We start from the raw sequence: 25,404 nt of genomic DNA, 5'->3' as shown, positions 1-25,404 counted from the left end.
AAATGATGTAAAGGACTGGACTTGGCAGAGGTGGTGAAAGGTTCTCTTTAATACTAATGAATTATTTTGTGAATTTTCTACCCTGAAATCTGAAATTCCACATGTAACTCTGAGGTGTACATGGACTCTAATTTGCGATTTATGTCTGCAGGGTTGCTAGCCTCCAAAGTTTTACTTACCACTGTTTTACAGAACAGTACCTCACCTCTTTTTTGGTTGCGGCTTACTTCTTGTTCAGGCATTGAGCCCTAGTGCCAGTGTCATGGGCAGTCCCTAAGTCTACATAGCAAACACCTCCTTTGCAGCTTTTCTTACTTTCCATTGATGGAAGTTAAAAGAGGGTCTTGCAACTCCAAACTAGATGGAAGTCACACTAGAGACTAGTGTGGAGTTTTTAAAGGGGTAGTCTAGGACCTGAAGGTAATTGATCGGTTGGGGTGTGACACATGGACCCTGTCCTGATCTGGTGTTTTGTTCTCTGGAAGCCATATATTAGGTATATGACAGGAAGCAGCCTTGCTTCTTTTTAAAGGGGTTGTCCCTTTATGGACAGAACAGGGAATAAGTGTCCGATTGCGGGGATCCTTATCACGGGGTTCCCCAGTGATCAAGAGGTTGGTGGGCCGAAAGTCCCCTTAACGTTTCGTTGTGAATGGAGAGCCGCCGAGGCGCTTGCATAACCATTGCTCCATTCACTTCTATGGGGCTGTGGGTGCTACCAGAGATACACTTGAATAAGAACAGGGCTGTATCCAACTGGATACCTTGTATATGGCTTCTGGCACCCTAAATATCTGATCGGGATGAGATCTGGGTGTCAGAACCCGTCCGATGTGATACTGATAACCTATCCTATGGGTAGGCCATCAGTATCTATAATCTTCAGCCCTTGCAAAATCAATTTCTACTATATGTTGGGTTTTAAGAGTTGTGCTTGCTGTCAAAAAAAGGAAACATCCTCCCTCCTACCAAATTCGCTCCTGGCTGTGACTCTGAAAACCCAGAAAAATCAGCAAGAAAAGCACAGCTTTTCTGCAATGTGTGACCACAGCCATAAAGAGTAATGAGGAGACAAAGTATTAGAAAGTTGCATGACTTTGTTTTAGATAGTGAGATTGGGTCCTTGTTTATTGTTTTGATTCAGTTTAATAAAATAAAAATTGATACTCATAAGTAAGTGAACCCCAGTAGTCGCCATCTGCAGAGTACATTGCTGCTTACAGTATTTATTTAAGCAATGTCAACATAGTCCTTGTGCACATGTGTACGCTCCAGTTTCTGCTTATCTCACTAATATACTGTGTATATATAGCGCTTTCCCCTCGCCGTCCATGAGAATTTGGAGCTTTTTATAGCACATCATCCTCTGCACCGCTTCAGTCAATAACAAGGTAAGCGCTCGCCATTGTTTACATTCACCATCCCTCTTGTGCATATTTAAGGTCCCACTTCTCCTCTAGATTACCGGTTTTATTAACACCATTGCAGCGTGGGACATGATCTTTACATTACAATGTGCAGCCTGTCTGCTGCTTTATGGTACATTTGACTATAATAATCACTTAACCTTCACTCTTGTGGTTTATATGTCAGCTGCACAGCGAGCAAATAGCTGGGGGTACGGTAACATTTATATATAAACCATTGTGGTTTACAGCATCGTTGTGTTACGTTAGTGTATGAGCCTGGAGTAAATATCAGCAGCAGATGTCAGATTTATGGTCAGCTAAGTGTAATTGACTCGGTGTAATGAGAATACTACACACCAGGCCTCAGTTATGAAAACTAGTGTGGAAACATTGGCCATAGCCTCCAATCACATTCTGGCCCTTACTTCTATATCATGGTTCAGGAAGCGAAAAAAGCTTCAGGATTGGTTGGAATTAGGAACTGCCCTCATAGTAGTGATAGACATACTGCCCCTATAGTAGTGATAGACATACTGCCCCTATAGTAGTGATAGACATACTGCCCCTATAGTAGTGATAGACATACTGCCCCTATAGTAGTGTTAGGGTAAGTTCACACAGGGTTTTTTGGTCAGGATTTTGAGGCCGTATCCACCTCAAAATCCTGACCAAAAAGACGGCTCCCATTGAAACCAATGGGAGCTGGTCAGGAAGCAAGATTCTTTTCGTGATTCGGCCTAAAGACACTCCCTCCCGACTACGCCCATTCATTGGATGCCAGTGCAGTGCACCAGTATTCAGTCGCGGCTACCTGTATGAAAAATACCCTGTGTGAACTTTCCCTTAGACATACTGCCCGTATAGTAGTAATAGACATACTGCCCCTATAGTAGTGATAGATATACTGCCTCTATAGTAGTTAATGATATACTGCCCCTATAGTAGTGAATGATATACTGCCCCTATAGTAGTGATAGACATACTGCCCGTATAGTAGTAATAGACATACTGCCCCTATAGTAGTGAATGATATACTGCCCCTATAGTAGTGATAGACATACTGCCCTCATAGAAGTGATAGACATACTGCCCCTATAGTAATGATTAGAGATGAGCGAGTACTGTTCGGATCAGCCGATCCGAACAGAACACTCCATAGAAATGAATGGATGCACCTGGTACTTCCGCTTTGACGGCGGCCAGCCGCTTAACCCCCCGCGTGCCGGCTACGTCCATTCATTTCTATGCGAGCGTGCTGTTCGGATCGGCTGATCCGAACAGTACTCGCTCATCTCTAGTAATGATAGACATACTGCCTCTATAGTAGTGAATGATATACTGCCCCTATAGTAATGATAGACATACTGCCCCTATAGTAGTGATAGACATACTGCCCTCTTATTCCCCAACTGGTACGACTCAAAAGGCTCTGGCCTCTTAATAAATCCAATATACTGCATGCACCAGAATTGAAATTTACACTAGTCAGGACCTGGCCTAGATTTCTTATATAACTCCATCATTTCTGGCATGAGTTATAATATATTTGTCAGGCTGAGGCGTCCCTGACCTACTTCGCTATCTGACCCGTGAAAGTGGCAAGAGAGGCGCGGGATGAACAGTGTGAAAAATCTGTAGTGCAAGAAAGGTGAGCGCCAAAGATGTGCCAAAATAACACCCATCTACACCAGAAAACTGGATGGTTTAATAAGGGGTTACATGGTCTAACCTTAGGATAGGTCATCGATATGATATCTGCAAAGGTCCAATAGCTGAGACCCCCAGAGATCTGCTGTTTGGGGACAGTGGGGCTCCTGGTAATGTAGAGACAGCTTAATATTGTAGGTCATGCATTACTTTGTAGTTTCACACCAAGTTATTTGTTATTAGTGGTCAAGAACGCCTTTAAGTATGGTAATGTGAACACCCCCTAACAAAGGACAATTACAATAGCTCCGTATTCAGTTACATGTCCTGTGATTGTGTTATAAATGGTCATGGCTGAAAACCCCTTAATGTGAGACTCCACATTGTGGAAACACAGATTTTTTTTTTGTTGCAGATTTTGCTGTGTTTTTTTAAAAGCTGTTGTGACAGGGTCAGACGCCTATTATAACAGACATTAATGCACACTAAGGCTGGGTACATATCTGCACCATTGGAGACTCCATCGCAGAAACCTCTAAAAATCGGTTGGAAGTCCCGCACAAGGACTTTTTTCTCCGCCGCTTTCAGTGATGAAATGGTGGCCACCTGGCTGACCCCATTATAGTCAGTGGGGTCCACTGGTGTTTGTGTGTATCCGCTGTTTTAGTGGTCTGGCTCTCTTTCATTCGGGTCCCCCAACAGACCAGAAAGATGGAGACCACGGTGCTAGTGTGAAGCTAGCGTAACTGATATTAATGTATCCGATCAGTTAGTGTCCATTAATGTCCATTACGATAGACATCCTTTTTTATTTTTTTACAGACCCTATCATAACGTACTTCTAACTGTAGTGTGAACACCCCCTAAGGATGCACTCCACTATTGATATGGTGTCTATAGACTTCCTTATGCCGTGTTTGTATAGACGATCCATAGGACACATCATAGATGTCTAATAAGCCAGGACCTATTAGGAGTCAGTCCATTGGCCATCAGCAGCCAATAAAGGCTATGTGCACTGCTCACTACATTAAAGTATATTGGGAGTGCCGGCTGCAGCTTGATATATTACTAGAGTGTCAGTTCCAGCCCTCGGCGGTATAACAATAAGGATGACGTACCATTGTACAAGGACTATAAGTAGTGAGTGCCTGTCACCTGTACTCACTCTCACCTGTTCAGACTGTCTGTATGTTATGACATTAATGTCCTGGTCTCCTTTCATCTGTACAAGTGTACATTATCCAGCACTGTCCTCATACTTTCCATATGTCACTACGTGTTGTAACCTGTGCAGTAAATCACTGGGAATGGAGACTTCATAGTAATGTGTCTGCTATGGAGCGGCTCAGTACAAGGACACCAGAGCTGCAGGAATATATAAGGAAAGTGCCTAAGTAGCAACTCCATGGCCATTGCCGCTACAGTTTGCAGGGTGGCAGAACCGAGGGCAGATCACAAGACACTTCTACAACAGTCTGTAGTATAAATGGATATTTTTGGCACCTCTATTTTCAGGGTGTTCCTGTTATAAATGAGAACTCCTAAGATAACCTGTCTGGATAGTCACAATCTCTACATTTTGAGGTACAGGATGGTTAAGCTGATACTATGGGTGATTAAACTAATAGTATAGGTGATTAATCTGAAGGTATAGGTGTTCTGTGTGATTTGGACGCAACTAAAATGAGAAAAATCGAAATTAACCTATACCTCCTCTTCTACTGGATTTGCTTTGTTTGCTTAGTGATTGCCGCTCCACGATGAGGTGAAGGGGTCCCTGGCACCCAATCCATGCTGCATTGTCTAATTTCTCTGTAGCTCCAGGAGCCATGGTGTCCATGTCTTCGGACATGTAATGTGAGCAACAGTAACAGTAACATATGGCTCCCCATATACCTTACCTTAGTCTTTACTAGCCTAGGGCTTTAGAACGCAATACATGGTACCTGTGTCTTCAGACCCTATAGGCCTCATACCCTACAGAATTAAAGATTTTCCACTAAATATGATGAGTATTAAGAATCTTGTGTAGGATTCACGTAAACCTTGTCTGGAAAGCACATACATGAATAGCTATTTCTCATGGTCTTATTAATTTAAGGTTCTCTAGGACTTAAAGGGGTATTCACATCTTGGGAAGTTAGGGCATAGCACGATGGTAAACTATCACTTAAAGGGGATGTCCGAGACTGACAATTAGGCCTCACAATGACCAGTTGTTGTACCACAGTGTAAGGAACCGAACGCATATGACTCCACCTGTATGACTCCACCATTACAGTTTACCTCCCATTCATTTCAGTGGGAGTTGAATTGTATTAGTGCAGCTGGATCACTAAACAATGTCTGGAGCCGCTTCAATCTCCTGACCTCTGTGCAAGACTTGGGTGTTGGACCCCCACTGATCTCAAATTTATGACCTCTGTCATCAAGTGACAACCCCTTTAATGATAGGTTGTTGTCTGACCTCTGGGACCCCCATAGTTCTGGGAATAAAGAGGCCACAGCTCTCTTTTAGTGGTTCATCTCCTTCACTCTTTTTTCCTGTGACTTGGTCGCTGCAGCACAACCCCATGCAACTGAGTGAGGTCGGCAATGTAGTTAGTGTTGCCGCTCCTTCAGTCTCAGGATTGGTGGCAATCTTAGGGCTCCTGTGAACTAGTAAAATGCATAGTTGGCAGCTCCATCCTTGTGTGTTTATAGGTAGCTCTGCCAGTTACTGTAGCCTAAGACACTGAGGTCAACAATATGAACAAGAGACCATGCCAGTATAAAGTATCCCTCTAAGACTACATTCCCACGAACGTGAAAATTAACATGTAATAGACGTCTCCTAAACATCAGTTTTTAGAACAATGGAAGTCAGTAGAGACATGCACATGCCTGTTTTTTAAGGGACCATTTAAAAAAAAAAAAAAAAAAAAGGAAGTGTTCTGTTTTGTACGATTTCATGGATTGGTTCTACTTTTAATGGACTTGCAACCATGTCGCAGCCAATAAAAATGGATGAAAGGGATCAGTCAAAAAAATAGACCAATGACATTCATCTGTTTTTTAGAAATGGATGACAAACTGATACAAAACAGATACTAAAAATGGACAGGTGAACAAAAATAAGTGACCCACTGATTCCATCTTCCATTTTTTTCTATTTCCATGTCGTGTGCATGTAGTCTAATTGTCAGTGGTGTAACTAGGAATGGCGGGGCCCCGTGGCAAACTTTTGACATGACCTCCCCCCATCGCGACTGCCTTCCTTTTCTCCAACCGACCCCCTCCCGAACACTCCCTCTCCCCATTCCTGCATGCACTATTATGTCCCATAGTGGCCCCTGCACACAGTATTATGCCCCATTGTATCCCCTGCACATAGTATTATGCCCCATGGTGTCCCCTGTACACAGTATTATGCCCCATAGTGGCCCCTGCACACTCTGGGGTCTTTTCAGATAATAATCGGAGACTCAGGGGAGGATACAAACATAAAAAAAACCTGTTACTTACCTCTCCTGGGCTCCGACTCACTCCCCGCTCATGTCAGCCATCTTTAATGATGGAAGAGATGTCACTTGAGCCGGGGCTTGCGTCACAACCCCAAAGGACACAAGACCGGCCCATGTGATGTCTGGGACTTCACACAAGTAGGCCTGAAGCCTTCCGGAGCCAGGAGAGGTAAGTAACAGTGTTTATTATGTTAACCTCACCTCCCCTGGGCTCCGATCATTATACTCGGGGGGCCTGAAAATACGCCCCGAGTATAATGATTATGTTTGTGGGGTTTGCTGGCCTACAACCTTACTTATTGATCCCCTCTCCTGATCACTTCCGTTTCTGCAGAAGGGGAAGTGCAGGCGGCCGTGAGTAGGGGCCAGGATCAGTAAGTAAATAGGGCCTGTTACTGGCTGGAGTTACTCCAGCTGGTAACAGCCTATTAACCCCCCCCACACACACACACACACACACATAGGCAGCGGCTTCCACCAGGCCCCCTGGTGTCTCGGGCCCTGTGGCAGCCGCTACCACTGCTACCCCGGTAGTTATGCCCCTTCTAATTGTGCTGATTGGTGGAGGTCACAAAGATTGGATCCTCACCGATCCTTTATTGCCTATCTTTACGATAAGATTTCAGTGTTAATGCTGAGGAGAACCCCTTTAAGTGTCACTACTGTAGATAATCATTCAGTCCTGTATATGATCACAGAAGATCTTCCTCAGACATCTTACATTGCAGCGTATATCCGTAAATGGAGCATGACAAGGAGCCGTGCCCTGTGGACGGAGGTTTAAGTTACATTGGGAAGAAATGTGTTTGTTTTATTGCATCACTGTTAGCACACATGTCATATCCACTAATGTCAGGAGGATTGGGATCATACACAAAAGCAGCATTGTTATGTCGGCCTGATGAAAGACGCAACCTAGAAAGCTCTGTGTGCGATTTTATCATATTGTAGCACAATAAAGGAAAAAATCAAGACAACATTAGGAAAACTTAGATCTGTTCTTGACAAATAAACCAGCTGTATGCCATCACCATCTATTATTCTCCATGTTGGGCAACTAACAGGTGTTCTTTCCATAGGCTCTAAATGACAGGTAAATGGGCATTATTATGTAGTTACATTGTCCCCTGCCTCCTGCTGCTATGTGTCAGTCTTCACTGCTTATTCTGGTATTCTAATCATGAACTAGGGAGATCAGGATGTACAGATCTTTAGTTCCTGTCCACATAGACTGCATGGAATTGTGGGATGGCAATTATTTGTATATATGGTGTTTGATAGGGTTGGCATCTTAAGTCCGTGAATACGGATCATTGTCAGTGACAAATGGATTCAGTTTGGCGACTTGTCTCCGAAATCTTTTTAAAGTGATGACGAAAAACAATTTCAGTTATGGTTGGTATTGAGTAACCCATTTCTCTTGTTCCTGACAAGTATACTGACAGATTGACGTTTGCATTCTACATTTGAGACTGGAGACTTTGTATGTACGGCACCCATATCTGAAACTAGAAATGAATTGGGTGGATTTTTTTTTCTCCTTATAGTAAGTAATTAATATGGGTTTTTTGTCTGAATGTGTCAGTATCAAAATCCTTTAACCCCCACCCTACCTCTTTCCACTACATGTGGCATAAGGCTTGGCATTAAGCAACCCCTTTGTACCTCCCTGTATGGCAAGATCTCCAGCAATGGTAATTTTAGTTGAATAGTGGATAGGCATGTAAAAGTGAGGAGGGCATGTCATTTGGCTACTGTTTGGAGGCATACAGAAAGATGCAGAGACAGGAGCCCATTCTGATGTTGTTAAGGGAAGGGGTATACCTGGACTGGGGCAGGCAGGGAATATGGCACCAACAGCAAAAGGTAAGAAAATTTTAGTATGCATAAAAATGCATACTATGTTGGAAGCAGACTCAGTTTGCATGGTGTAGTAGTAGTGCCAAGCCTGGGGGGGCCTTTGGAGCTTTATAAAAAATCTTTGCAGAATCCATCTTGGTCATCTGAGACCGACTTTCAGCTCACTAGGGCATCAAATTGCTTGTGTCATTAGAAGTCTATGGAGATGAAGGGGAGAAGCTGAATGAGAAATAAATTGAGACAGAGACATAGATATGATGTTGCAGCTAATAGTAAGTTTTCTATCTCACCCAAGTGCTCATTACTTCTTTCTAATGTTAGGGAGAAGACTCTCCTGTGTTCTCTATGTGCTGTGTGTGAAAGAAATAGAGACAGAGGCATAGGCATGATGGTGCAGCTAATAGTAAGTTTTCTATGTCACCCAAGTGCTCAGTACTCAGTATAATGTTAGGGAGATGACTCTCCATGTGCTGTGTATGAAAGACACCATAGTAGCCAGGCTCTACCCACTAAGATAAGATAAGATAATCCTTTAAAAGTCCCACAGTGGGACTACCATCACCAGAAATAGTGATGGCACCCATGTACAAACACATGACATTGTATCCTGAAAAGTTATCCAAAGGTTAGGTTAGTTGCCTGGGATTATGAAGAAATAAGCCTGCTTATTTTCCAGGAACCATGCCACTCTAATCTATGGGCTATCTCTGGTATCACAGCCCCAGCTGCAATACCAGACAAGACCTATGGACAAGCATGGCGCTGTTCCTGGAAAATAAATAGCAATTTATCTAACGCAACAACGTTAGTGAAGCCAAAGTGCTCCGAGAATGAATACAGGGCATATCTGTCTGTTCAAGGGTCTATCTTTGTATCTGTGGTTGGATTTACTATCACTCAAGTTCTTAGCTTAAAAATGTTGAGCAGCTTTGCTTTAGACTAATGAAAGCCAATGTGTGATTGATAGCAGCGTGTCTATGTTTCCCCAGTGTCTCCATTTCCTTATTGCTGGAAAAGTGATCTCTCCATGTTATCATGCTAAGCATTTGTAAAATTATTTGGCACAGGTCAGGTTGCAGTGGAAAGCCAGGACATATCCAGCGTCACACTGACAGTTTTCAGCTTCACATTTCTACAGGGGAAAATCGACAAGTTCACTCCAATGGGTGTTTGTTGTTTTCTGCTGCCTGTAGTCACTACTCTGTATGCACGTGTAGTAAGTTAAAGGAATTGTCTAAATTTATGAAAACCAAAAATATGACTTGCATAATGCAAAATGAATTTATCTTTCTAAAAAACAGTACTGTGCAAAGTCGGACATGTAGGACTTTGTAGCTGGAGAGGGGAACGGGGAAGGAGATTGAACAGCCCACTTACTTGAGATTTCCACAAGGAATGTATAGTTCCACTGGGTTAAATGAAAATACTTGATACAGGAATGGATGAAGCACGCGATAACTGCCCGTCGGCCATGGGACGATTATAGGAGATACATAGAAAGGAATCCGGCTCCTACTCCAATTCCATAAAATATAACTTTTATTGCATCAACTTAAAAAATCCATGGAGGATGCAAATCACAATTCATGTCACAGTTAATCCATGGCAATAAGGAAAAGAGCTGACGCGTTTCGAGGTAGAGAAAAGGACCTCTTAGTCGTAACCTACGACTAAGAGGTCCTTTTCTCTACCTCGAAACGCGTCAGCTCTTTTCCTTATTGCCATGGATTAACTGTGACATGAATTGTGATTTGCATCCTCCATGGATTTTTTAAGTTGATGCAATAAAAGTTATATTTTATGGAATTGGAGTAGGAGCCGGATTCCTTTCTATGTATCTCATGTAGGACTTTGTGTTCGGCTAAAAAAAAACGGTTTCCCCGTGGACAGGCTGCAGACGGACAAGTGAATGGGTTTTAAAACTAACCCCGGTTTTCGTCCTTTGTCCAGTTTCGCCGGGGCTGAAGACGGAAGCCTGATGGAATGCACAAACTGGACACTGGCCGCAAGTGTGAACCGCCCCTTATGCTGCAGCGTCACTTTCTGTTAATACAAGCGCATTTGGGCTTTTGCACAAAAAATGCTCTTTTTAAAATAAAAACATTTGTTTTTGAGTCATTTGCGGGGGGTTTTAGTTAAAATGAAAGTTTTCATTGCTGTAATTTCTGGTTTCCCATGGCTTTTGTTGCTTTATAGTCATTTTTTGTATTGTGGAATGAACATGAGCATATCACTTGCATATTCAGGTCCCTAAGGACCTGGTAACACCAAATAGGTGTAATTTGTATTTTACTTTTTGAAAATTTTTAATTGCATAAAATAGTTTGTTGTTCCTTTTGTTTTATTTTTACATATTTTTTTACTTTTTTTTTATTTTTTGCTTTTTGTAAGTTTTTCTAGGTTACTTTATCACTACGGTATTTGATAGCTAGTTGTATCTGTATTGCAGTATATTATGCCTGTTGTTAAATCGTCACAGTCATTCTACAAGGACCCGCCTCTGGCAAGTCCCAATAGGATTACTGTGCTAGTTCCCTAGTTGTTACCCTACTTACCTAGTTAGTAACCCTTCAGCACCCTGTGACTGTGTTGATATTGACTGTGGCATTTAAGTGGTTAAATGTCACAGTGTCTCGGCTTTTGCAGATGGAGCCCGGCTGTTAGTTACACTTAAGCAACCAGATCGTTTGCCCTTCTGGCCTCCACCGCCATAACTCTGTTCAGAGTGGCACAGCATAGCTGGAGCTACTTAGCTGCCTTATGGTATGTTCACACAGCAGAATTTGGTACGTAATTTGACGAGGATTACAGCTAAGGTCCTATGTAGCAGGCCACAACGAAAAAGTACTGTAGGAAAAACCGCGCCGGATCGCATCACGATTTTCCTGCAATTCTGTGATTGCCGCCAGCATGTCCGTAAGTATAATTGACATGCAGTGATTTCCAAAATCGCAACTGTTTTGGAATTCGCAGCATTTCCACTGCACATATTTTTTTGCAATGTGTGGATGGGATTCGCTAGACCGCCAAACTGTTGTATTTACACCACTTAGGACCCCGGCCTAAAAATCAGCAACAAATTCCGCCTGAAACTAACTTCCAAAGGGAGACAGATGCTAATTTTCTAAGCCAGTGGAAAACATAAACGTCATATTCGATAACTCCCATTGAAGTGTATGGGAGGCGAAAAAATTTTGCCTGGCAGGTGTGGAATTTGACGCAGAATTTGGTCAACTGCACAAATTCAGCTTCAAATTCCTGAAGCTTCATTTTTCAGATAGGAACATATCCTTACCGTGAATTAGGGGATGAGCTGCAATACCTCACACAGCCTGTGCAGGGACAAGAGTGGCGCTGTTTTTGAAAGAAAGCCAAGTTTTTAAAATGAAATATGATGTATAATTGATATAATATGATGATTTTTAGAGCTGGTTTCCAGCATATGAAATTTTTAGGACGAACACCCCATCACTAACACGCAGGTCTCCTGCATTTGAGCTGCATTTAGTAACTGGTAACTTTATCAATAATCTTGTTTTAGCTGGCAGAGAATTTCCTGAGCCATCGCTGCTGGGTCTTGGAGGAGGTAACTTGATCAATAATATGAAGTGGTTGGAGTATCCTTATTAGGGTGTCTCTAGCAGATGGTAAACCCATTCCCTGGTGTCAGTGGCAGGAAACAGGTTGAGCCAAAGTGTTAGAGCAAGGGAATCTCAAAGATATATACAAGATAAATAGGATTTTTGGATCACCGCGGAAAGGAAGTTTCAAATATTTGAGGCCTTTAAATCTTTGGAGGGCAGGACCGAAATAAGGAGCTGATATGGAAAGTCTGTAATAAGTACAGTGCTGTAGGTTGTAGGCCTCCTGGAGGTTGGTCTATAAGGCAAGCGAAGGAATTTCAGCGGCTTAACACATAATTTATAGCTCAGCCTTTCCAGCAAGAAAAATGAATTATGAATCTGTATAGAATCGTACGTTGACACAGTGGGCAGGAAAGCTCCAGGCAATCCTCGTATTATAATCCTAGGGCAGAGAAATAGCAAGAATTGCAGAATTACCTGCTTATTAAACTGACACTAGGTTGTATTTCATGTTATAGAGAGGTCAGAATAGACATACATATGTAGAAATGGGGGTTCATTGTAAAATAGCAGTTCTAGTTATTGAGCACACGTGGCAGGATACTGCAGCACAGTCTGTAAACCAGGGTCAGAGATCTTGATTCTGCAGGAGCTTCTTGCAAGTCGTGCTATGCCAAGGTGACGGCATTCTACACCATTTGGTCCTCTGGTCAGATATTCTCTGTCCGTTCGCAGACCACGAGTCTCTGCTGCCTGCCCACCTTCATCTTGTACAGCTGCAAGCAGCACTTTTACTCTTCGCATGATTCGTGCGGACACCAAGCAGAAACCACATGGACCGCATTATAGTCTATGGGGTCCGTGTGCTTTCTTAGCTAACCAATTTTTAATGCGTATAGGTTTCCGTTCGGGGTCCAGCTAGAGGCCTCGTCCTGGAAGAGGAATTTTCATGATGACTTTTTATGACTAATTTTCATTGGTTACATGTCTACTACTTTGTAGTACTCTGTACTCCAAGTGCTACTTTAGGTATGTTTAGTAGTCTGGTGCTTGTGGGGTCCATTATGGATTTTATTGTAATATTCTGGTTCTCCCCTGGGTCTGTTACTTATTTGTGGGACCACGGCCCAGGCTTACTCATGCTCATGTCTTGGAACTAGCTGATATCTCTCTATACTTACATTCATTCCTGCTCATTCAAGTAGGCAAATCAGAAGGAACATCTAGAGATGATAATTGTTCCATGGACAGGATTTACAATGGAGTCGTGTTCAGGCTTTGTGGTAGGAATAATTTAGAGAGGTCTTAGTCCTCTCTGGCTGCCAACTCCAGGTACGTTCTCAGTGCTTCCATTGGTAAACTCAGGGTCCTATTGTTATTACTTCACAAAGTCGTTCAAAATCTTTCTTCAATTCAGTGACCTCGAGTAAAGGTGGCGCTCTACTCTGGTGGCCTGTACAATTCATCCTCACCATTTTGTTGCTTATAAACTCCTAAGGCCCGGTTCACTGATTTAGGCCTGGTTAACATCTGCGTTCGGTATTCAGTTCGGGGAGTCCGCTTGGGGACTCCCAAACGGAAACCTATACACATTAAAAAGCGGTTAGCTAAGACACCACACGGACCCCATAGACTATTATGGGGTCTGTGTGGTTTCCATTCGGTATCCGCATGAATCATTCAAGCAGCACTTTTCTCTCTGCATGTTTCGTGCGGAAACCGAGCGGAAACCACACGGACTCCATTATAGTCTATGGGTTCCATGTGGTTTCTTAGCTAACCACTTTTTAATGCGCATAGGTTTCCGTTCGGGGGTCCCCAAGATCCAAACGGAATACCTAACGCAGATGTGAACCGGGCCTAAGTCAGTGAACCAGGCCTTAGGAGTTTATAAGCAACAAAATGGTGAGGCTGAGTTTTACAGGTCACCTTTAGTTGAGGTCACTGAATTGAAGAGAGATTTTGAACACCACTGAAATGGGTAAAATCGATCCTCTGGGACTTTGTGAAATAATAACAATAGGACCCTGAGTTTACCAATGGAAGCACTGAGAACATACTAGGAGTTGGAAGCCAGAGAGGACTAAATCAGTAGGTAGACTGGAATTAGCCTGAACCATAGATGTTGTCCTATTCACCAGATTCTCAGGCAGTATATATAACTCCTGCTTGTGTACATACTCCAAAAAGGGCTGTAATTTTCCAAAAAATCCACAATGGCACCTGTAGAATACAAAGAAAGCTGATTCCTGCTATTATTAACCCAGAGTCCCTACTGAGGACCTCCTATAAACCTTCTTATAGGGTTTTCTATGACTGGCTGCTATTCTTCCTGACTCATATAGCTCAAAGTACACTTATGGAAGGGAAAAATTTTAAGACCCCTTACGTCTTGCGTCATTTGGACTGAAAAGTGGGGGTGACTTGGACAATGGACCAGGCTTTAACCTACTCAACCAATGGCCCTTCCCAGGAGGCCAAAATTCCCTTATTACACATATTAAGTGACTTGTTTTCCAGGGCACCAGAGTTACAGGGCTGAAATCTCAAGTCTGTAGGTTTGGTTAGAAAGTAGATGTGTGTGAGCGATTACAAAACAGCAGAAGCTGAGAGAGGACGGTATGGCAGCTGGGAGTTGGCACACACAAGTATTTTCTGCTTATTTTGGCTGACTCTGAAGACCTCTGGCTTTTCCAAGTAGTACTTGGATACAGCAGTAATCAGGATTTCTGACAAGATAGATTCACAGCAAGGAATGCACATCCCTATAGTATCAGCGAGATAGAGAGGAAAGTTGCAGACTTGTGAGAATGAGGGCCGATCACTGCCCAAACTTCCTGCAAGATATGTCAGTAAGAAGACGATTGATCACTGGGCGAGAGACAGATGGGTTGTCAGACAGCCAAGATTACATTTACAAGACAAGGAAGTTTTTTTTCCAGGCCGGCAGAACATTTGGATTGTAAGCTCTATAGGCAAAGTGCCTGCAGGTTCTCACAGCCAGTGACATGCCGTTTGCTTTTTTTCCTTTTCTCGCACATTGTCCACACTCCCTAATGAAACAAGCAAATAGATTTTTAACAGCCCGAATTTGCAGTTGTAAATAATTTACTCATCTATTGCCAAAGCATTCTGCAAATCTACTACAAGAAAGAGAACACACTGAAACAGTCTGTCAACACGGCTCCGAGCAAAATGGCTGCGAGCACACAGCACATCTTATGTCCTGAGCAGCGCTATCAGAGGATGGAAACAACTGGGGCTTAGGGGAAGCGTCTTTAGCTTCAGCGGAAACGCATCAGTAAAAAGAACCCAAAACTATGTTTTACAGTACCAGCAACGTGAATGGGATTTCCTATCTCTCATCCACACGAAAAAGAGCTGCAGAACACTTGCAGTTTTGAAAAACGCAGAATGTTAATTTTCGCTGCTGAATTGTGACCATTTTCCCTATATATTTAATAGTGGAAGAAAAAACACAGAGGAAAATGCAGCAAAAAATGAATGAAAAATGCTGCAGAAAAAACGCGTTTTTGCTGCATTTTTTTCTACACTGTTTTTTGGGTACACTTCGCTACATGGTCTTAGACTTAAAGAGGACCTTTCACCATTTTGCCCACAGGCAGTTCTATATACTGCCGGAAAGCTGACAGTGCGCTGAGTTCAGCGCACTGTCGGCTTTCCCGATCTGGGCCCAGTGTGAAGAGCTTACGGTCCGGTACCGTAGCTCTTCTATGGTCAGAAGGGCGTTTCTGACACTCAGTCAGAGACGTCCTTCTTCACAGCACAGCCAATCGCGCTGTGCTGTGAGAGCTGGGAGGAACTCCCCCCTCCCTCCCTGATAATGCTCATCTATGGACGAGTACTGTGAGCGGATGGAGGGGGCGTTCCTCCCGTCTCTCACAGCACAGCGCGATTGGCTGTGCTGTGAAGAAGGACGTCTCTGACTGAGTGTCAGAAACGCCCTTCTGACCATAGAAGAGCTACGGTACCGGGACCGTAAGCTCTTCACACTGGGCCCACATCGGGAAAGCCGACAGTGCGCTGAACTCAGCGCACTATCAGCTTTCCGGCAGTATATAGTACTGCCTGTGGGCAAAATGGTGAAAGGTCCTCTTTAAAGTGGTTTTCCAGGATAATTGCCAGTAGACTGCCTGGTTTTGCAGCTCAAGCCTAGCTGTAATAGCAGACACAGTCCAATGACAGAGTGGCAGTATTGCTACATCTGGAAAACCCCATTCATCTACATATCTGTTCAGCATATGAAGCCTTATTCACACATCTACGTTTTGCAGAAGTCTAATGTCCTTCATAATAACAGACAACACCCGACTCTGCTTATTTTCAGATTGTGTGCTGTCAATAGTTCCGTTTTTCATTCTCTATACTCTTGTATGTCTCTAGGTCCCTGAAAAAAAAAAAAAAATCAAGGACCCAAAGACTTTAAAGGAGCTCAATGAAAATTTGCATGCACCCATTAAAATCAATCAGCCCGTGATTACCATGGACATTACATGTCTGCCAAATACAAGTGTGTGAATATGTTCTCACTGTAGAGCATTAGTGATCTTCATATGAAACCTGTTACTTCAGAAGATAGACCTTCATGAGCAACTTCCATGCAAGAGTTTCCGAGTGCCCCTGTTTATTGACCCTTGCCTCAAAGTATATCACACTATAAATGGGGTGTATATATGGAAAAGGGCATTCTAGAGCAAAAATGATAATTTCTTAACCCAAAGGCAAATTTGCGAACACCCTTAAATTAGTTAAAGCAATTATGCAATATTTTCTATTTAGCTATGTATGCTGATTTTACATCTTGTTTATGCTGATACTGTTACCCATGTCCACTTTCTGCAGAGTTAATATTAATGTGAACCTTCCATCACCTTAGACCAGTGATGGCGAACTTTTTAGAGACCAAGTGCTCAAACTGTAACTCAAAGCGAATAAATTATCAAAAAGTTCCAACACAGTAATTAAACCTTAATACTGTGTGGATCCACAATTGTGGACAGTTACGGACCCACAAAATACAGTCATGTAAATGGGGCTTTACAGAGCTTTCAATGATACAAACAACTTTGTACTGAGAGAACAATTAATGTTTACTATTTAGATGCACAGGATCTGTTTTATAGTGACTGTGCAATTTTTTTTACAGCATGTATTAATATCACGTCTGCTATAAAACAGATACTGTGTGATATAAATAGGGAGGGGACCCCAGACAGTACAATTTTCCCACAGTGGCCCCAAGACAGTACAGTCTGCTCCATAGTGGCCCCCCACACAGTATTATACACTCCACAGTGTCCCCCACATAGTATTAGACGCTCCACAGTGGCCCCCACACAGAATTATATGCTGCACAGTGGGCTCCGGCACAGAATTATACGCTCCACAGTGGCCCCCACATAGTATTATATGCTTCACAGTGGTCCCCACATGGTATTATATGCTCCACAGTGGCCCTCACACAATATTAGATGCTCCACAGTGGCCCCCACACAGAATTATATGCTGCACAGTGGGCTACGGCACAGTATTATACGCTCCACAGTGGCCCCCACACAGAATTATATGCTGCACAGTGGGCTACGGCACAGTATTATACGCTCCACAGTGGCCCACACACAGTATTATATGCTCCACAGTGGCCCCCCACACAGTATTATATGCTCCACAGTGGGATCCGGCACAGTATTATACGCTCCACAGTGGCCCCCACACAGTATTATATGCTCCACAGTGGTCCTCACATAGTATTATACGCTCCACAGTGGCCCACACACAGTATTATATGCTTCACAGTGGGCTTCAGCAAAGTATTATACGCTCCACAGTGTCCCGCACATAGTATTATACACTCCACAGTGGCCCCCACATAGTATTATACACTCCACAGTGGCCCACACACAGTATTATATGCTCCACAGTGGGCTTCGTCACAGTATTATACGCTCCACAGTGGCCCCCACATCGTATTATATGCTCCATAGTGGTCCCCACATAGTATTATATGCTCCACAGTAGTCCCCACATAGTATTATACGCTCCACAGTGGCCCCCACATAGTATTATACGCTCCACAGTGGCCCCCACATAGTATTATAAATTCCACAGTGGCCCTCACACAGTATTACATGTTCCACAGTGGGAACATATAAATGTCACGTTCCATGTTCACTACTTTATTTTGCATATCTTCAGGTCTGAAAACTACCATACCAATAAACGAAGAATACTCGCAACTTTTCCACTTTTCTAAGCTTCTGACTTTAGGTTTAGTGCTCCTCTAAAGATAGCTTTCTATCTTGGTCTACAAGCAATTGAGTTGTCTTCATGTGTTTATCTTGCAGGTACCTTGCAAAACTGTCTTCAGTAGGCAGCATTTCAGAGGAGGAAACTTGTGAGAAGCTCAAGGGATTAATTCAACGCCAGGTGCAAATGTGCAAGAGGAATCTGGAAGTCATGGATTCCGTAAGGCGAGGGGCTCAGCTGGCAATTGAAGAATGCCAGTATCAGTTTAGGAATCGACGCTGGAACTGCTCAACACTCGACACATTGCCTGTTTTTGGAAAAGTGGTGACACAGGGTAAGAAATGCAGATTTTGAAGTCATAAGCCTTACGGTAGTGTTTACATTCTTACTAGAGCTCAAGTAAATCCATTCTCTGCTACTTGAAAGGGTTTGATGAATTTGGAAGAACATTACTTAATAGTAGTTACATGGCCCTAAAACTTTCCCCATGATAACATCTGAGACATCACTCAAGTTGTGGCTTACATTGCTGAGGGATACAGTCCATGAAGAGATTTACTGAAGAGGCCTGGATGGCTTGTAGTTGTGCTGAAGAATTTGCTCAAGATTCTTATTTGCTACTCTCATGGGGCATTGTTTTTCTGTCTGTGTTGGTAGTAAGTTATACTCCAAAAACTCCAGGTATGAAGCTTCTGTACTGGATGAATTTTGTATTTTATTTTCTTTAGTGGGATACATTCAATAGAAGCTACGCCTATACCAAGCAACAACTAGAAATCCTGTGTATCTGAGGAAGGAAGGCCAGGCTAGAGTGGGGAAAAAAAGTCACCCAGGGGCCTCCATCGTATTGGGAGCTTTAACCACCTTAGTTACTCTAGGCCTTCCTAGACACTCCCAGCCATAAAGGTTTTTTATTAAGATTTTTAGGATAGGCCATTAACACCAGATAGGTGGGGGTCCAACTCTTGGCACCTCCAACTGATTAGCATTCATTGTTTGCATTGTTTGTAAAATGGACCTGTTGGGACTCTATATTTCTGTACTAAGACTACTAAAGGTGTGTTTTTCTGCTATGTAATGGGATGCATTTTTGCAATAATGGGTCACAGTTTGGAAAATTAAAGGGTTTTTCCCATCTCAGGGTTTCACCTACTCTCTTGTCTCCTCTGCCCTATACCTCCTGGTTTCAGTGACAAGTTAGTGGGCAGGCTTAGCCTGTGTAACGTACAGCTCCTTGTTCTAAACTAGACAGTTATCTCAGGAGTTACGTTCAGATATAACAAGTCACTGATGAACATACTTCTAGCTCTTATCAGGGCTCAGCGGCTGAGTGTATTATCTCCTTTAGCAACCAATCATAGTGAAGAGAAGAGCATAGAAGTGGCCATCACGATGGACATCACCATCCCAGCCAGTGCTCAATATCAGGGGTGACCTGAAACCTAGAAGGTTAGCTTAAACTTCAACTTTAAATATGATCTTGAAGATGAGAATACCCCTTTAATAAAACACATTAATACTTGTAAGAAGGCATTGGAGAATACTTGGAATAGGGCTTATGTAATGCCACACTTAAATGGTAGATCGGGAGGCGTTTCATCAGCCGATGTACCCATATGGTCCATTTTATATGGCATATCATAGCTGCCATGAGTTCTAGCTGATGTTACAGAGGGCTTACAGTTTCCCACATGCTGGAGAGCTGCTATACTTTATTCTTCTGTGCAATATAGTCAGGAGACCAATAATGGTATTAAATGCTAAAGTAGAAATGAAAGGAAAAATAAACATAAGCGCCATCTCAGCACAACATGCACTTTCATATAAGTATGGTGTTGACATGTGTGTCCCTTTAAACTTGGCAATATTCCCAGCATTCCAAACATAAAAGCTACTGCAGCAGAGCTGAGGGTGAAGACAGGGAATAGGCGTAGTACAAAACACAGCTGGCTATATCATATACAGTATATATATCAATTTATTAAGAAGCTGCATTGCCACACACAGCAGGACGGGGCAGGTTGCAATGTGTTTATAGATTTCACCACTACGTTCATACAGGTGCACATTTACATAGTAGTTCTGTACCACAGGGACTTAGCATCCCCCCACATGGTATTTTGTGGTATATTGTTTTTCTCAAATGACGTCAATAGAAAAAAAAACACAACACAAGCACAAAAACCAAAAGCCTGCATGTCCATCTGTGTTCAAACCTATGTCATAAGGTCAAACAGCTTCATGAGTCAAGGCTCATTCACCCAATGCAAAATCTAAGGCGGATAATCTTGCCAAACACTCAAATTTTTGGCAGAATGTTATCCAAAAATATCCATCATGGCTGATCTGTTTTCGGCAGACTAATGTTTACCATGGACAGTCACTTGTGGCTTTTTATGGCGTATACATGTCCGATCAGCAGTCAATAACATCCAAAATGGCCAAATGATGAAAATCTAATAGGTGTGGCAACTTTAGATAAGATTTGTGACAGCAGCTCATGCTAGATAATAAATCTTGAGCCACTTGAGATTGTCAGGTCTAACTTTACACCACCTGTTGTCTTAGTTTCTGGCAAAAAAGGTACCAAAATGTTGGAAAATTTTTGATGCACAGTGGTACATCTTTTACATTATGTGGGGCGCCCGGACTACCTGTAATGTAGGTAATGCACCCATAGTATTTTTTGGCACAGAATTCTAAAAAACTGCATATAATGTCATGTTGGGCTTCCTTGAGCCCACCAGAAGACATAATTCTGAGGCTTTACTCTACAGGACTTGAGGGGCCAATTATTGTATCTTTAGGAGGATTCTCTTACGGGCCAGTCGGACCCAGCTCGTGTAACAATAGGAGCCATTATGGTGGTCCTAATCATTGTCATTGATCTTTTCCTAACATGGTAATAACTAAGCGGACTGAACTGGAATGAACTGGAGTGAACTGGAATGAGGACAAGAACTCAAGGACTTGTATTTACAGGTTGTTCTTTGATTTTGGCCGTATTAAGTAACTGGTAGTTTATAAAGTCAGTCTCTTCCAGTGAGAATATTAAAGATGAAAGTATTCTGTATATGTTATAAATGCAAAGAAATACATGAAAGAGTTGTCTATTTTTGTGAATGTGAGATTGTTCATGGCCTCCTTGAAGTAAACTTGTTTATAATACATCCCGATCTTCACATCATTATTCCGTAAATGTGTCGCGTTCCATATGTGGAAAGGCCCTGAGAACTTCCCTAGTTTTTCTATTATATCTACATATAAGCACTGCATGGTCAGATATAGGTGGAAACCTCTAGAAGTGCTCAGCCATAACAGGTATATAAAGTCTGGCACTCCGCCATGCAACCTCCATAGATGAAAAAAACGCAGCAAAATCTGCAACAAAAAAAAACTGCATTTCCCGCAACATGGGGGTTCAGCCTGATTCTCAGTGAACCTATAAGCCACATTTCAACCCACAAACGTCTTCCTGCCCTATATGTAAGCAATGGGTAGACCTTGAACTGTCTGACTTACTAAGTACATCTAACCAAATGGAAAACAAACTCTGCAGAATCTCTATTTCCATGAGAAGCGATGCTTTCTACTATGGAGATACAATTATCATCTCACTCGGATCTTAAATGCTCTCAGAGGAGCCACATATTGGTTTTAATATGTTACAGCTGAACTAGCGGAATATTCAACTCCACATAAAAACATAGGTTCGAAGGTCTGGAAATATGGTCACCACCACAGACATCCTAGGAACATTCACCTAGTAGGAACTGCTGTTAATACTGTAGAACCATTGACTGTTAATGAGTCCTAATAGGACGTAGTGTAGAAATACAAGCACCTTTACATGTACTGAACTGAACTTCAGGGGTGAATGCACATGCAAGGATTTCTTGCAGAAAATTCTGTAACTATTCAATGTATATTAACTGAGATTGCAAAAAAACGTGATCGCCTTCAGGGTAATTCATGTGTAGATCGGATTTTTAGGTGTAGAAATTTCTCCAAATCTGCCATAAATCGGTAAGCTTGGTCAGTAGAACTATTGGGGGGCCTGCTACATATAAAATACGGACAAGAAAATACAGGTACCTTACACCTTTCTGAGGCAGGGGCCCCATGTTGCAAAGATGCTGTATTTTACAGCACGTGCAAAGTGCATGGGATTCTGGCTAATCTTGTAGGTGGGTTCACATAAGGTGTTTTTACCCATGTAGCGTAAACGCCGCATCGGAATCCGCAGTAGAAATGTTCCGATTGGAAAAAAGTTTGTGTTTTTTGCAAATCGCAGTATGTCACTTATAATTATGGAAACTCCATTATTTCCCTATAGCTATAATTGAAGCATAAAGCGCTGCGGTAAAAACCGCAATGCCTTTCCGCCGCAGTTTTTCCGAAAGCTCTTATTGGCTACAGTTGCTTAACCTTTATTGGGTTTTTAGAGCTTATACGTTTGCAAAGAGCAACAACAAGCAGGACGTGAAAGGTTATAACTTCATTTGCTAGGTTTCTTAGAAGTAAAGGATAGATAGAATGGGAATGACTGTAGGATCAGACTACATAGGGTTTGTTTGTAGTCTGTAACCATGGAGATACATAGGCCTGAATATCAACTGAATACACAGAGTAGTTACAGAAGTGTCTTTAAATACGATATACTTTGTAGCTGAACAAAGGTAACCCAAAAAATGAGGTATGGTGAAAGAAAAGAGTTCCAATAGTTTTCAAAGATTCAGTTCATAGTGGTCAGTCTCTCATTTGTTGGAGCACCCCTTCATTGTTTTCCAGACACTGCGCCGCACATCTGGTTGTGGCTGTACCTGGTACTGCAGCTCTTTTATTTGCAGTACCAAGCATATCAACAACTAAATTTGCGCCCCTGTGCTTGGTAAACAATACAGACAAAGTTGCTCTCTTCTTTTTTAGGTAATTCTGGGGATTCTAAGTGTTGGTCCATTACCACTGAGATATTAATAACCTACTCTATCCAGAAGAAAACCCCTCTAACGTCAATCTTCATGTCCAAAAATGTCCCCTCCCCCCACTCCCTAACATTTGTCTCTAGTTATAGAAACATATGCGCTATTATGAATATTAGAAAATTTCCAACCGCTGTTTCTGTAACAAATGGGATTTTAAGTAAAGAATCTTTTTCCAATTTATCAAACACATCCTTAGAATTCTGAGAAAGAAAGTGGGCGCCAGACTCAATAAGAAAAGGTAAAAATGTCAGCTATTTACAAGTTATAAGTGTATTGGCCAAGGGTCAATAATGTAAATATTCAAGGTTTTTTAGTGATACGCAGACCCCAGAGGATCCAGGCAGAATACCAATAATTTTTTTTTTCTCATCCACATTGAAATGATCAAGTGTTTTATTTTCAGACACGCAAAGCTGGTTTGTGTTACACAACTGATAGTCAAAGCTTTATTTTCATCATCATTGTGGATTCAGCGTAGCGGATACAAAAAATCACCAAATGTATATTCTCGAGTCTCCCATGTTGTTAACTATTCTAGAAAGCAGTTTCTTGGATACTTCTGGATCAGGGAAAGCTGGGTGAAGCCAATATGGCGGTCATAGGTTTTCTGTATGTGCTTTCACCCAGTTTTTCCTGTCTACAGAATGGCAAATCTCCTGTTGTATTGCTCTTGTATCACTGTACAGCTAAGGCCCGGTTCACATCTGTATTTAGGCCATTCTGTTCATCTCTCTGCATAAAAAATGCGGAGAGAAAAGTCCTGCAAGCAGAACTTTTTCTCTGCACATTTTTAGAGCGAAACCACACGGACCCTATTATAGTCTATGGGGTCTGTGGGTTTCCTGAAGTAACTGTTTTTTTTATGTGGAGAAAGTTTCTGTTCGTGGAGTCCCCAAGCGGAAACCCATGCGCAGATGTGATCCGGGCCTAAGGCTTGGTGTTAGAATTTCTTTCATAAGAACACATGTGATGGATACTAATGCTGCTCTATGGATTTCAATGCCTTATATTGGGGCCCTTGGAGCACCCACTTTAGACCCTTAGGTGCTACCGGATGTCCAGTGATCATCAATCCACCAATGGGTACTAATTTTGTTTGAAACTTATAGCATGGTATAGTATTCAGTCTGAACCACCCTGTGTATGGAGACATGGCGGTTATCTCTTTTGTGGTACACTTGTGGGGCACATATGGCGCACTGTAGTTCCCACTGTTTTGGCCACACAATGTCACGAATATGGAGGCCTTGTGGCTGTCACTGTTATGAGGCCAATATGGCTGTCACTCTCATGTGTGCAGTGTGGCTGTCACTGCTGTTGGTCATTATGGCTGTCACTGTTATGTGGGGCTTGTGGTTGTCACTGTTATGTGGGCTGTGTGACTGTCACTGTTATGAGGGCATTATGGTTGTCACTGTTATGAGGGCATTATGGTTGTCACTGTTATCAGGGCATTATGGCTGTCACTATTATCAGGGCATTATGGTTATGGCTGTCACTGTTATGTGGGCAGTGTGGCTGTCACTGTTGTTGGACATTTTGTTAGTCACTATTAAGGAGCACTGTGGATATTGTTATAGGGCGCTGTAGTTTGCTCTTTTGGGGCATAGCACCTGTCACCATCACGTTGGCACTATTAGAGGCACTGTGCTTGTTACTACTATAAGGATATGGTGGTTGTCTCCGCACTGGGGTCAATGTGTCCTCATTGTTATAGGCCACTGTAGTTAGAGCATACCCAGGATTGTGACCCTTACTTTATAGAGCAATGTGACTTGGTACATAAGTTTCCAAACAGTCAGTACTGAAAAAAGGACATATGAAAAATTCTGTACATACCATTATAACATACGTATGTATTGAGTGAGGGGAGGGGGCAACTATTTTTCATTCCAGAATATCACGGAATGTGTGATGCGTGTTTGCATTAGTATTATATTCACATTTTAACCATTGGCTTTCCTTGTCGCTATCAAGGGCTGCCTTTAGACCGTGTGCTGCAGAGCGTGCGCTCAGTGCCAGCAGCAGCACACAAGCCCCAGAACAGATGTACCACTTTAACGCTGCTATTTTGCAGATGAGACTTGAAACCTCAGGCCAGCATACTTGTAGGACATTAAATATCCTCTGGTAAAAGTGTCCTGCT

At 42.5% G+C, this 25,404-nt stretch overlaps 1 protein-coding gene across 1 annotated transcript in view; it reads left to right on the top strand.

Annotated features, from left to right (window-relative positions):
- WNT4 (Wnt family member 4) overlaps positions 1 to 25,404 on the top strand; it is a 42,771-nt gene that overhangs the window by 7,720 nt on the left and 9,647 nt on the right. Inside the window, exon 2 of the mRNA XM_075279899.1 lies at positions 18,372 to 18,607. Coding sequence (XP_075136000.1) covers positions 18,372 to 18,607 — 236 coding nt within the window. The remainder of the gene's footprint in view (positions 1 to 18,371; positions 18,608 to 25,404) is intronic.

Source organism: Leptodactylus fuscus, chromosome 6, assembly GCF_031893055.1.
Source record: "Leptodactylus fuscus isolate aLepFus1 chromosome 6, aLepFus1.hap2, whole genome shotgun sequence".
Classification (NCBI taxonomy): Eukaryota; Metazoa; Chordata; class Amphibia; order Anura; family Leptodactylidae; genus Leptodactylus; species Leptodactylus fuscus.
Note: the sequence above shows the minus strand (reverse complement) of the source record. Positions and strands in the feature narration are given on the sequence as shown.